This window comes from Microcaecilia unicolor, chromosome 7 (assembly GCF_901765095.1).
Source record: "Microcaecilia unicolor chromosome 7, aMicUni1.1, whole genome shotgun sequence".
NCBI classification, from domain to species: Eukaryota; Metazoa; Chordata; class Amphibia; order Gymnophiona; family Siphonopidae; genus Microcaecilia; species Microcaecilia unicolor.
The window spans coordinates 304863515-304876419 of NC_044037.1; the positions used below are offsets into that span (position 1 = coordinate 304863515).

Below are 12905 nucleotides of genomic sequence, written 5' to 3' on the forward strand. Positions count from 1 at the left end.
CACAGTATACCAAAAGAACTCTATTATAGATGAAATTTGATAAGCCAATGTTAAAGCCTGATCAATATAAACACCTAGTAATTTAAGGGATATGACCACCATTTGGGTCTCCATAAGATCAAGTTTATAATCCAATGTGCTGTTCTCAACAACAAACCTTTTAAACAAACAGGTTATCCTCCAGCTGTCGAACAGCCAGCTCCGACCCCGGACAAGCCTACAGATGAGAAGGCCTAGGATGGTGAGGAGGAAGATCCCCGGAGGGACATGCCACCACTGGAGGGGGAAGAACAGGCAGACCAACAGCCTCCCTCCCCCAGGCATCAATGCAGCACCTGACTGCATATTGACCCCCACTGGAAACGGCTGCCATGCCCGTGGCAGAGCCCACCCTCACAGCCACCCTACGCCAGCTCCTGTTGCAGGTCACAGACCCATGCACAGATGTGCAGCAGGAGCTGGGAGACATAAAAATACTATAGGGGAAATGCTCAATGAGCCAAGGATGCTCCATGAGGAGCAGCAGCAACCTGAATAAAGGCCAGGGACTGATTTTGTTGCATGTAACATTGTTGGCATTTTTATTTAGGCTTAAAATACAATATTCCCAGTTATTTCCCTAAAAAGGTCTCTCCCTGTCTCAGGACTCCAATGCATTAATCAAATAAGCCACTACTCTGTTTTTTTGCCTTGGAGTGACCACTGCCACAAATTTGTTCAGCACAATGCTTCTGCTCCCTACCTCTCTCCCCTCCTGACCACTCCCCCCCCCCCAGCAACCCCCCTAAATTGTTAAAATTCCCTGGTGGTACTGACCCTGACCCATTGCACCCCACAAGTAACAAATCCCTGGTGGTCCGGTGGACCCCAAGGCCCCCCCAGCACCCCCTCCCGGGCCCCCCATGTAAGCAATCCCTGGTGGTCCAGTGAACCCCCGACCTCCTCTTGACCCCCCCCCAAGCAAGAATGGCCCTGGTGTTCTAGTGACCCTGACCCCGACCCCCCCCCCCCAAGGCAACAATGTCCCTGGTGGTCTAGTGACCCCCCTCCCCTCCTTCTTCTCCCTTCCTGTACCTGAAAAAAATGGAGGCAGGAGGGCTGGAGCAACACCTCCCATCCTCCTGTCTCAGGACTCACCCTGTACAAAGTGGCAGCGCCCAGCCCCGGCCTGATGAATCCTGGGATGTTCCAGCCTCCCTTTTGTGTATTGGTCACTGTTTGCGACTGGCTAAATTTTACAGAGGGAGCCATATTTTACGGCTGCCTTTGGGTATCAAGCCCTGAGAGGCAGAAGACAAGCAGGTAAGGTTTGAATGGGAGGTATTGGGGTATTGTGAGACACAGAGGTGGCAATGCAGGAAATGTGAGGGTCCAGACAGGGGTAATAAAACAAAGGTTACAGACCACTCAGCAACTCTCCACTCTTTTTCACAAATCAACAATTCCACCTCTCCATGCTCCAAAATGGGTTAAAAGACAAGTTTGGTCTTGAACTAGTCACTTTTAAAGCAAGTCTAATTCATGACGTTTTGTTATCTATCGCAAAAAAAACGATGTACACCATGTAAGACCACTCATGTCACACCCCCAAAATGCCCGATCTCAAAATGTTTTTCTTTCAGCAAATAGCAGGGGTTTTTTTTTGTTTGTTTGTTTGATTATATGGTTTCAAGGTAGAAACACGTCCATCTGCCCCTTGTGCCACTTTTTGCACGTTCTTTCCTTTTGAAAGTGTGCCCCCTGTGTCTATAAGAACATTTTTTCTCAGCTTTCCCTTTTGGCTGTAACTCCCTCTCCCTCAACCCCTGTCCATTCTCAAAATTGCCTACTGTAAACGTTAGCTACAACTGAACCAACTTTCAGTGTCATGTCAGTGGCTTAGAGCAGCTCGGGGTTAAGCTATCAATTCTGACAGCTGGTGACTATAGAATGTTGCATTACTATGGTGCCATCTGCTGGTTAATTTAATGTTTATAAAGAAAAGGGGTACGAGAAACTACAGCTCAAAGTAAATAAAGAAACTATTAACATGAAAAGATCCCTGTTTCACCACTAGATTGCACCATGCTAAGACAAAAAGATGGGCACCTTCCACTGGACATGCATTTCCCGTGTGTTAGGTACAAAGGACAACAGTCTCCTCTGGGAAGTCATCTTTTGAAATCTAAGTACACGATATGGCATACTGCTCTTGGCCAGGTACAGAAGACAACTTACCTCATAGATGTTAGAAGAACTTGAAAGCCAATTAAAATAGATGACATCATGTTCGGAAGTGTTGTTTAGGAAAATGAGACATCTGGATCTAGAAAGTACTGGAATGTTCCCAAAGTTAATGTTCTGCTTTGATAGGACGGCTACCTGAAGAAAGAAATGACACAAGGTAGGTTTATTACCACCAAAGTAAGAGATGTCCTAGACACAGAATCGTGACAAGTTGTGATATCACAGCTTGTATTTCAGTTCACATCAAGCCAAAGTTGCAAGAAAACAAAACACATTTGGCAAGAATGAAGAAGGACCCTGGGAGAGTGTTTTGGGGATCTACTAAACCTGACCCTTCCACCTCCCAAGCATCATCCAAACAACCCGTGTAAAATTGCAACAAAGATGTGAGGAAATATGAGCCTTCTGGGTTATAATCATAAATCCTTTCCGGATCACAATCAGAAACCTCACCCACTTATCCATAGCTTTTTATGTCATGAACAAAGTCTTGTCCATTTATCCACAGCCTTTTTGGACCATAATCACAAACTAATTCACTGAAGAAGCTTATGATCACATTCCAGAACTGTAATGTGTTTGAGTCAATCTCTACCTCACAATGCACTTTACAGCCTTCTGCATTCTCTACCTTACTTCTAGCACGTGAATCATGGTTCTCGAGATGAAAAAGGAGCCAGACCTTTCCAAATCTAGATTTTAATACAGTGTATATCCAAGAATTCCTCACCTGCCGAGGAACAATTGGCTTCCGAGCTCCTGTCGACAATCCTCCGCCTACAAAATCGTCAAAGGCTGCGGTGTCTCCCAAAATATGCTTATCATAGCCGATGCCTTCAAATGTGATGAAGGTAGAATCACCTCCAATGATATGTATAGGAATGTCTACCTGGTTTGCAGAGAACACAAGAGAATCAGTGACTGATCATTTCCTAATCATTAAAGAACTGTCAGAAGAAACAGACACTCAGTCTTTCGGGGCTCATTTGTGGCAGCGGTCAGAGATTTTTTAAATGCTGACCGCCACCAGTTGAATTTTGCCCTGATATTCAGAACTAGCACTGAATATCCGGACTCTGACCACACCCAGAACAGAACTGAGTCATGGGTCAATGATCAGAAACAAACATAGGCACTAGAGGCTGTTAGCGCCATACTAGCGCCTGCGTTGCTACCATCCCATGATCAGAGCCCCTGAGTGCATGAAATGCGTTTGCGGGCTCTGAACACAATTAGCATGCAAATGCATGCAAAACAGGGCTCTTAGTGCAAGCAGCATGCAAATGCATGCTAAATGTATTCCTCCCCAATGAACAGTGAGCAGCGCACCAAACACTGGCGTGCGGTCTGCGGTAAACCCTACGCTAGCTCAGAGCTGGCGTTAGGGTTTGCAGACCATTGGGGAGGAATTGTGAGCTCTGTCCAGCATGCATTTGCATGCTAGCATCCCCCCCCCCCCCGGCAGGAGCAGGCACCCCCCCCCCCCAGCAATATGGGGGCTGGAGGTCTGGTGGACTTCCAGTCCCCCCCCCCCCGAAACAAGTTCAGGGGGGCTGGAGATCCAGTGGTTCTCCAGCCCCCTAACCTCCCCTAGAATCCCCTCAAATAGAGCCCTGGTGGCCCAGTGGGCCGCGAATCAACCCCCCCCCCCCAACCTGGTGGTCTAGTGGCTCTCCTCCCCACCCCCTACCTTTGTTGGAGGAGGGAGGTGGCCTCCCATTGGCACCACCTCGAAAATGGCGGTGCCCAGCCCTGCCCAGTGCATCCTGGGATGCGCTGGGCAGGGCTTCACACTATAAGATTGTGCCTGAGCACATGCTAAGGCACAATCCTCCCGCACTTTACCCTATGATCAGAGATAATACCGCACATAAATTTGCATGCTATTATCGCAGATCATAGGGGTGGTAAAGCCCTGCACTGTTCCAGCACTATTTTTACAGCTCTGTTCAGAACAGCACGGGGCTTTCGATCATCTGCCCATCAGTGCGATATTTAGCGTGTTACTGATTAGATAACTGGGTTGTGGGCTGAATATCAGTTTGCTTTAAAATAAGCATATCCCCTCCCTCCTCCCCAACAGCAAAACCCCTTTCTGACCCCCGTCCAAAAGAAGCCCCCTCCCCTTTCTGAAATCCCCCTCAGCCTATCTTAGGCTCCCTGGTGATCTAGGGGGGTGGCTGAATAGAATCTAACCCCAATCGCTCCTGCATGTGTTAGAGGTTAGACTTCCATACAAGTTTCTTTTGAAACTACTGGTAACGGAATGACAGTAACAGAATTACAAACCCTTCCAGCTGAAATGTATCTCTCTGTAACCCCAATGTCATCCCTTGAAGAATCTAAATGGCCTTTGGTCATGTTTACTTATTGAAAAGGAACTTTTACGTTGTGGTGCCCCCTATTAATTCCCCCACACACAAATACACACACACAATATTCAGCCAGCGGCAGGCAGCGCAGTTAGCTGCCGCCACCGGTGCTGATCCTGAACATTTAATGCTGGGCCATATCTAGGGTTATTTTGGTTGGCTTTAACTGAACCGGCTATGTGGATATTCATCGCTGGCCGGTTAAGTTAACAGCAGGCAAAGACATAACTGCTATTTATGTGGTCCAATTTGCCCGCTAAACTTTGCTAGCCAGCACTTGATTATTTGCAGATAGCCGTCTATATCGCACAATATAGCCAGTTAGCCGCTAAGTGCTAATATTCAGCAGAGATAATCAGCTACCTTGCACTGAACATTAGCGCACTATTTAACTGGCCAGGAGTGCTGAATATCAGGCCCTTCATATTCTACTTTAAAGTGTTTTATTTTCCTACATTTTAGTTGTCAATTGACACAATGCTCACATCTTAGGAACAAATCTGTAGTGTGTTTAAGTCACGTTTTGTGCAATTTTCTCAATGTTTTATTTTGAAAATATGCTGCCTAGACTGACAGGATCACAAACCATGTGACACAGTTAAACAACTTAATATACTGCACATTTTATTTGGGTGACATTTTTTAAATGCTTATTGTATGATTTATTTATATGTTGCATTTTATATCATTTTAATACTGTTTCACTATATAAGTAATCAATTTCAGATTTATTTTTATGTTTATGTGATATTTTACATCATTTATATTTACGATTAGCACCTGAGGCAGCCCAAGAAGAACAAAACTTGGCCGAGTTGGGCATAGTTTATTATACCTCCCTCTTAGGACTTTCTGAGAAGCTCTGAGAAAAGAGGACATTTCTTTGAGTAAGTGAACATTTTTTGTACTCTGCACTCTGGTGATTTAAAGGTTGGGGGTTTAAAAAAGGTAAGATAGGTTTACTGATAAAGACAGAATTTTAAAAAGCAAATGTTAATTACTAGTTTCCATACCCTTTTTCCATAGCTTCTAAAACTTCAGCCACAGCATACAACATTAACAGATAGCTTCTAGAAGGCACAGCAAAGCCTAGTTCAGTCTCCATTCCTACCCACCCTCCCCAATTCCCACCCATCCCTAGCACTGCTCTTCATTATAGTCTTAACTAATAGTCAATTATTTTAATTAGTATAACAAGAAAGGAGTTTTCATTAGAGTTTAAATTACATGTAATTACTTTCTGAGAAGCAAACACTAAATAAATCACACAATATACCATATAATCTTAAGGTTCTTTATATTAATCTAATATCCCTAGTACCTTACAAAGTTTAAACAGCACAATAATAATAAGATGCAGACAACAGTCCAGCAGTAAGAGGGCTACTATCCAGTCTTTTGCACTGAGTGTCACATGTATGATTATCTCCCAGTTGGCAAGAGGTATGTGTGTTCTCGATGCAAAGAGCTCCTAGCTCTCAGAGAACAAGTATGTTCTCTTGAGGCTAGAGTAGCAGACTTGGAGGAGCTGAGGGAGACATAGAGGTACATAGACGAGGCCTAAAGTAAAAAAAGTCCCACTTCCAGTCTGGCAGTCCCTGTGCTGCCTTGGGGGAGGAAGGTCTCCTAGAAGGCCAGCATCACCCTGGTGAAGTAGGAAGTAATCCTGTAGCCAGGACCTGCCCAACAGGGGATGCAATATCCTCTCGCACTGAGAATGTGTCTCCAGGAGCTTCTGCCCAGGACGGAAGGATTACAACAGCTGTTGTAGTTGGTGATTCGATCATTAGGCATGTAGATAGCTGAGTGGCTAGTGGGGGTGAGGATCGCCTGGTCATTTAGGTGGCAGATCTCACACATCACCTAGATAAGATTTTAGATGCTTCTGGGGAGGAGTCTGCTATCTTGGTACATGTGGGTACCAATGACGTAGAAAGATGTGAGAGGAAAGTTCTAGAAGACAAATTTAGGCTCCTAGGTAGAAAGCTGAAATCCAGATCCTTCAAGGTAGCATTTTTGAAAATGTTCCCCATTCCACATGCAGGACCGAAGAGGCAGGCGGAGCTCCTCAGTCTCAATGCATGGTTGAGACAATGGTGTAAGGATGAGGGATTTAGATTTGTTAGGAACCAGACATTCTGGGGAAGGGGGAGCTTGTTCTGAAAGGATGGACTCCACCTTAAACGGGATGGAACCAAGTTGTTGGTGCTAACTTTTTAAAAGGAGATAGAGCAGTTTTAAACTAAAATAGGGATGGGGAAGCCAACAATCACCCAGGAGCACATGGTTCAGAGTGGAATATCCTCAAAGGATACTACTGAAACAGGACACTTAGAGAATTCCAACAGAGAGTTTTCAATAATGGTGAAAGAAAGCCAGGAGCGTTTAATGGGAGAACAGAGTAAAAGGATGTAAATTACCCCGTCAACTTCAAAGCAGCTTGTAGATGCTAGGAAAAAAAACACAATTTGAAGTGTCTATACACAAATGCTAGAAGCCTTAAAAAAATAAGATAGGAGAGTTGGAGTATATAGAACTAAATTAAGACGTAGATATAATAGGCATTTCAGAGACCTAGTGGAAGGACAATCAATGGGACTCTGTGTTATCAGGGTAAAAATTATAACGCAATGATAAAGTGGATCAAATTGGAGGGGGGTTGCCGCTATATGTTAAAGAGGACTGTGAATAGTGGAGTGCCGCAGGGATGTGTACTAGGACTGGTGCTATTTAACATATTTATAAATGATCTGGAAAATGGAACAATGAGTTAGGTGATTAAATTTGCAGATGACACAAAACTATTCAAAGTTGTCAAAACACATGCGTGCGGATTGTGAAAAATTGCAGGAAGACCTTAGGAAACTGGAAGACTCAGCATCTAAATGGCAGATGAAATTTAATGTGGACAAATGCAAAGTGATGCACATTGGGAAGAATAATCCAAATTATAGTGAACTGATGATGCTAGAGTCCACCTTGGGAGTTCGGAGTCGGCACCTAAGAAAAAGATCTAGGTGTCATTGTAGACAATATACTAAAATCTTCTGCCCAGTGTGTTGCAGCGGCCAAAAAAGCAAACAGGATGCTAGGAATTATTAGGAAATGGATGCAAAATAAGACCAAGAATATTATAATGCCTCTGTATTGCTCCATGGTGTGACATCACCTTGAGAACTGCGTTCAATTCTGGTTGCTGTATCTCAAGAAAGACATAGCAGAATTAGAAAAGGTTCAAAGAAGAGTGACCAAAATGTTAAAGGGGATGGAACTCCTCCCATATGAGGAAAGGCTAAAGAGGTTAGGGCTCTTCAACCTGGAAAACAGATGACTGAGGAGGGATATGATTGAGGTCTATATAAACCCTGAGTGGTGTAGAACTGGTAGAAGTGAATCGATTTTTCGTTCTTTCAAAAAGTACAAAGACTAGGGGAAACTCAATGAAACTACATGGAAACACTTTTAAAACAAATAAGAGGAAACATGTTTTCACTCAAAGAATAGTTAAGCTCTGGAACTCGTTGCCGGAGGATGTGATAATAGCAGTTAAAGTATCTAGGTTTAAAAAAGGTTTGGACAACTTTCTGGAGGAAAAGTCCATAGTCTGTTATTGAGACGGACATGGGGGATGTCACTGCTTAGCCCACAATTGGTAGCATGGAATGTTGCTACTAATTGGGTTTCTGTCAGGTAATTGTGACCTTGATTGGTCACTGTTAGAAATAGGATAATGGACTAGATGGATCATTGGCCTGACACAGTATGGCTATTCTTATGTTCTTAATTAATAAATTCTTCTTTATACTACTTTGGTTTGCTTTGGTCTGCTCACTTTTCTGCAAGTAAAGCTGTAGTACAGTTCTATAGAACATTACATTTCAAGTCAGATTTTAAATATAATAGTGAGAAGTTCATGTCGTAAGAAGGAGAAATTCTAGAGCAGGGATATGTTGTTCAAATGAAAGGAGGTTCTCATAAGTACATAAGTAATGCCACACTGGGAAAAGACCAAGGGTCCATCGAGCCCAGCATCCTGTCCACGACAGCAGCCAATCCAGGCCAAGGGCACCTGGCGAGCTTCCCAAATGTACAAACATTCTATACAATCAAGCCATTGTGACATCACTAATGAGGTTGGCTCTTATTGGTGGAATGAGCCACTATGACATCACAATAGGTTAAATCACTGCTCTATGTAATAAAAGTGAGCCAAGTAGAGGACATAAGTACATAAGTAATGCCACACTGGGAAAAGACCAAGGGTCTATTGAGCCCAGCATCCTGTCCACGACAGCGGCCAATCCAGGAATGTTTCTTGATGAAAATCCAACTTTGAAATTCGGTCATACAAAATTCTATTCACTAAGATCACAGTTCTTATACTTTAAGCAGGACACACCAGTGGCAGTGTGCCTATGCCACTACCATGAAAATTTCAACCTGTTAATATCTGAACTAGCAAACATATTAAGGAGATGCCAGCTGAGTTTCGTGACTTCTTTCAAAGCAGGAACAGCGCATGACTTCTGACTGTGAAAAGTATGCTGATAATTTCAAGAGGTATTTTCTTTTTTTTTTTGAGAAATTGGGAACCCTAAAGGACTGCTTCATCTGTCTTGAGAAGGAGCTACCATATTTTCATGAACACATGTTCATCAAAAAGCAGCAAAGTGACTTCTTCATATGGAGAAAAAAATGCAGAGTGTGAAAGTTTGGCAATTGTGCAAGTTGATTTTACTGAGAATTTCAATCTTCAGTCACAGGCTGAGATACAAAGTGCTCACTGGAGCCACAAACAAGTGACAACCTTCAGTGCATACTGTTGGCTTGGTGTGGGCCATGGTAAACGTTTTGCACTGCTGAGTGATGAACTTGAAAACAAGTATGCTATTGTGTATTCCTTGATCAAGACACACCATCCACAGTTAAAGCAGGTTGCATTCTCTAGTGATGGGTCAGCCGCACATTTCAAGCAGAAATTCTTCTGCAACCTCACACTTATAAAGGTAGCTTATTATTTAGATGTCCAGTGGCAGTTCTCTTCATTGGGAATGTGGAAAAGGGGGAGTCATGAAATGAAATTAGAAGTGGAAAACACATTGCTAATGCCGATACCTTTGCTCAGACTGCTGCCAAGAAAGCCTCTAATGTCACGTTTCTGAAGGTCATTGCAGAGGAAATACACAGCCAGTGAGATGCGCTGGATGGTATCAGGGCGGTCTGCGGCACAAAACGTACACAGTGTTTCATACCCACTGGTATCGTATTATAAGCAAGTGATATTACGACAGTATGAAGGGTGAAGCGTAGAAAGATGAAGTGACAGAGAAAATATAAGATGAACAGGAAAGAGAAGAGAAAGATGGGGGAAAAATGGAGAAAACAGTCAAGGCAATCGAGGAAAACTTGTACTTGTCAAATAATGTACAAGGAATCGAGAAAGATTTTATGGAAGACAGGTTGTTGCTGTTAGCACTAATGACAACATAATAGCGCTGTCATTCCTGTGTAAACAGGACACATTTCATTTCCCTCACAGTCAGCTTGACAGCTGTCAAGTTGTTGAGAAACTGCCTGGAACCATGTTTGCTTCATGTCACCAGTTGTTGCGGGATCATTATTGTGTAACAGTGTATACTTGCAGTCCTCTCTTTACTGGATTTTATTTAAAAACTAGTAAAAAAGGCCTGTTTCTGCCTCTGATGAAACGGGCGCTAGCGGGCACGGGAGTCCCTTCCCCTCCCCTTACGCTAGTCTCCCTGGTGGTCTAGAGGTACCTGTTCGGTCGGGGCAGGAAAGAAAGAGCCCCCTCTTTCCTGCCCGTAGCGGTGCTGCTAGCTGCCTTGCTGCATCGTGTGGGAGTCCGGCTCTCGGCGTTTCAAAATGGCCGCCGTGAGTTGAAGTCTCGCAAGGCAGCTTCAACTCTCGGCAGCCATTTTGAATCGTCGAGAACCGGACTCAGACACGATGCAGCCGGGCAGCTAGCAGCAGCACTCCGGGCAGGAAAGCGGGGGTTCCTTCATTCCTGCCCGAGCGAACAGGTACCGCTAGACCACCAGGGATAGTGGCGTAAGGGGAGGGGAGGTGACAGGGGGGAGGGAAGGTGATGAGGGGAAGAGTGTGCTACCGGGGGCGGGGCGGTACTTTGAAAGGGGCGGGGCGATTGGGCGAAAGGGGCCGGGGTGATGGGCACGTCGGCGGCGGCTGGGATTTCTTGGAAGGGGAGGAGTATACTGCTCCCCATGCGTTCATTTGCCTTGTTTTCTTGTTCCGCCCTCGACGTCATCACGTGTCGCGAGGGCGGGGCATGAAGACATGGTGAGTGTTGTGGCTTCACCACCATGAACTTACGAACCGGTGTGTGAGTGCCTGCAGTGACGTCAGTGTCCTCAGAACGTTGAGGGTGTGTTTTATTATAGTAGATTATCTGCAGCTTGAACATGATTTATGGTAGTTGTGGATTAGACAACTTTTCAGTTGCACCTGTTTGTCATTCCATTACTGTTCTTCAGTCAATTTGCTGCTATGATATTTGCATTTTGCAAATATTCTAATGTTCATACACATGTTATTGTTTTATTTGGGGGGGGGGATTACTTTGTATAGGCTGCGTAGTGCAGTTGCAAGTACTGGACTGACTTCTGCCATGTTCTAAACCCACTCTCTCAAGCTGATGTCCAAAATTTGTCATTCCGTTACCAGTGATGTTCCTGCTAGTTTCCTAAAAGCTACAACAGCCTAAAACAAACACAAAGCACTACAAGTAAGGCCAACTGCAATGTACAAAAACCATGTGTCAGTCTGTCCAGATATTCACTGATGTGTTAAAAGATTGTAGAAAGTTAGTCACTCTATTGTTCATGGAACAAACAGCTGAAATTAACCCCTATGTAAGAGTAAATTGGCAGTTGAGGGAATTGTTTGCATTAGTTCTAAGTTCTACAGTTTTTTGCAACCACATCCAAAGTGATTTATCTAGGGCAACGGAGGGTTAAGTGACTTTACCCAGAGTCACAAGGACCAGTTCCCCAGGACCAAAGTCCGCTGCACTAGCCACTAGGCTACTCCTCCACTCCAGGTTTCTAGTCCATGCAATCCTGAGGTGTGAAGCCTAGTCCTTCTATGAACGAATGTTAACCTTGTGCTGGATTGCTGTCCCTTACAGAATAAGTCTTGGCCTCCAGTGGGGAGAATATCCATTCTATGAGAGCACTAGTGCCTGGCAGGATCTCCCCTCGTGGGTTTAAGCACTGAAAAATAGGATGCTGGAAGTTCTGCAGCTGGATGTTCCTCAGTGGATCCAGCTGAACTTCATACACAACGTTCACTGCTCCTCCATTGTACAGCTCATAGATCTGCAGCCAAGACAAAGTTCATTGTTACTTATATACATGCAGTAGTTAGCAGTAGTCAATCAATTGCCAGGAAAACCAAGTTACTTACATATAACAGGTGTTCTCTGTAGATACTATCATAGGAAGTCCTCGCAATTGGGTGATGTCATCTGACACAGCCCGGCACAGGAAAAGAATCCCCTAGCTTTAGCTGAAGAGCTTTAGACTTGACAACACACAGAGGAACCTTAATACAACACCTGGTATAGGTAAGAAACTCAGTTTTCTCCTTGAATAAGCAAGACAGTAATTGCTCACTCACAAATGGGACTCCCTAGTTACAGGCTACCTTTAACATAAAAAGGAGAAACACAGGAAGAACAGACTGCCAACAGGTAGACAAGAAATATGTTTTTGTAAGCAACAGACCTTTTCAATGTTTGTGCTTTTTTTGGTTAATGAATGAAATGGCCCTTAGAAGAGATGAAGTTGGATTCTAAACCTCAAAGAAATTCCACAGAGCAGACTGACCAAACCTATTGTCTAAGGCCATAGCTAGCTATGTGTGGCTAGTGTGGGCCACACAGGATGAGGGCACCAAAATTGTGCCCCATCTGTTGGCTTTCCTTGCTGGCATAGGGTCGCCCAAATCGGCATAATTGAAAGCTGATTTTGGGCATCCTCAACTGGGTGGGAGGGGGTTAGTGACCACTGGGGGAGTCAGGGGAGGTCATCCCCGACTCCCTCCGGTGGTCATCTGGACAGTTCGGGCACCTTTGTGAAGCTTGGTAATAAGAAAAAATGGACCAAGTAAAGTCGGCCAAGTGCTCGTCAGGGACACCCTTCTTTTTTCCATTATCGCTCGAGGATGCCCATCGGTTAGGCACGCCCCAGTCCCGCCTTCGCTAAGCCTCCAACACGCCCCCAGGAACTTTGGTCGTCCCCGCGACAGGAAGCAGTAGGGGACGCCCAA

The 12905-nt window shown here is 44.5% G+C and overlaps 1 protein-coding gene across 1 annotated transcript in view; it reads right to left on the bottom strand.

Moving 5' to 3' along the window:
- The window catches only part of CFAP65 (cilia and flagella associated protein 65), a 176814-nt gene that overhangs the window by 31229 nt on the left and 132680 nt on the right, over nucleotides 1-12905 (bottom strand). The window contains 3 exon segments of the mRNA XM_030210891.1: nucleotides 2218-2361; nucleotides 2957-3115; nucleotides 11762-11953. Of these exon segments, the coding sequence (XP_030066751.1) occupies nucleotides 2218-2361; nucleotides 2957-3115; nucleotides 11762-11953 (495 nt within the window).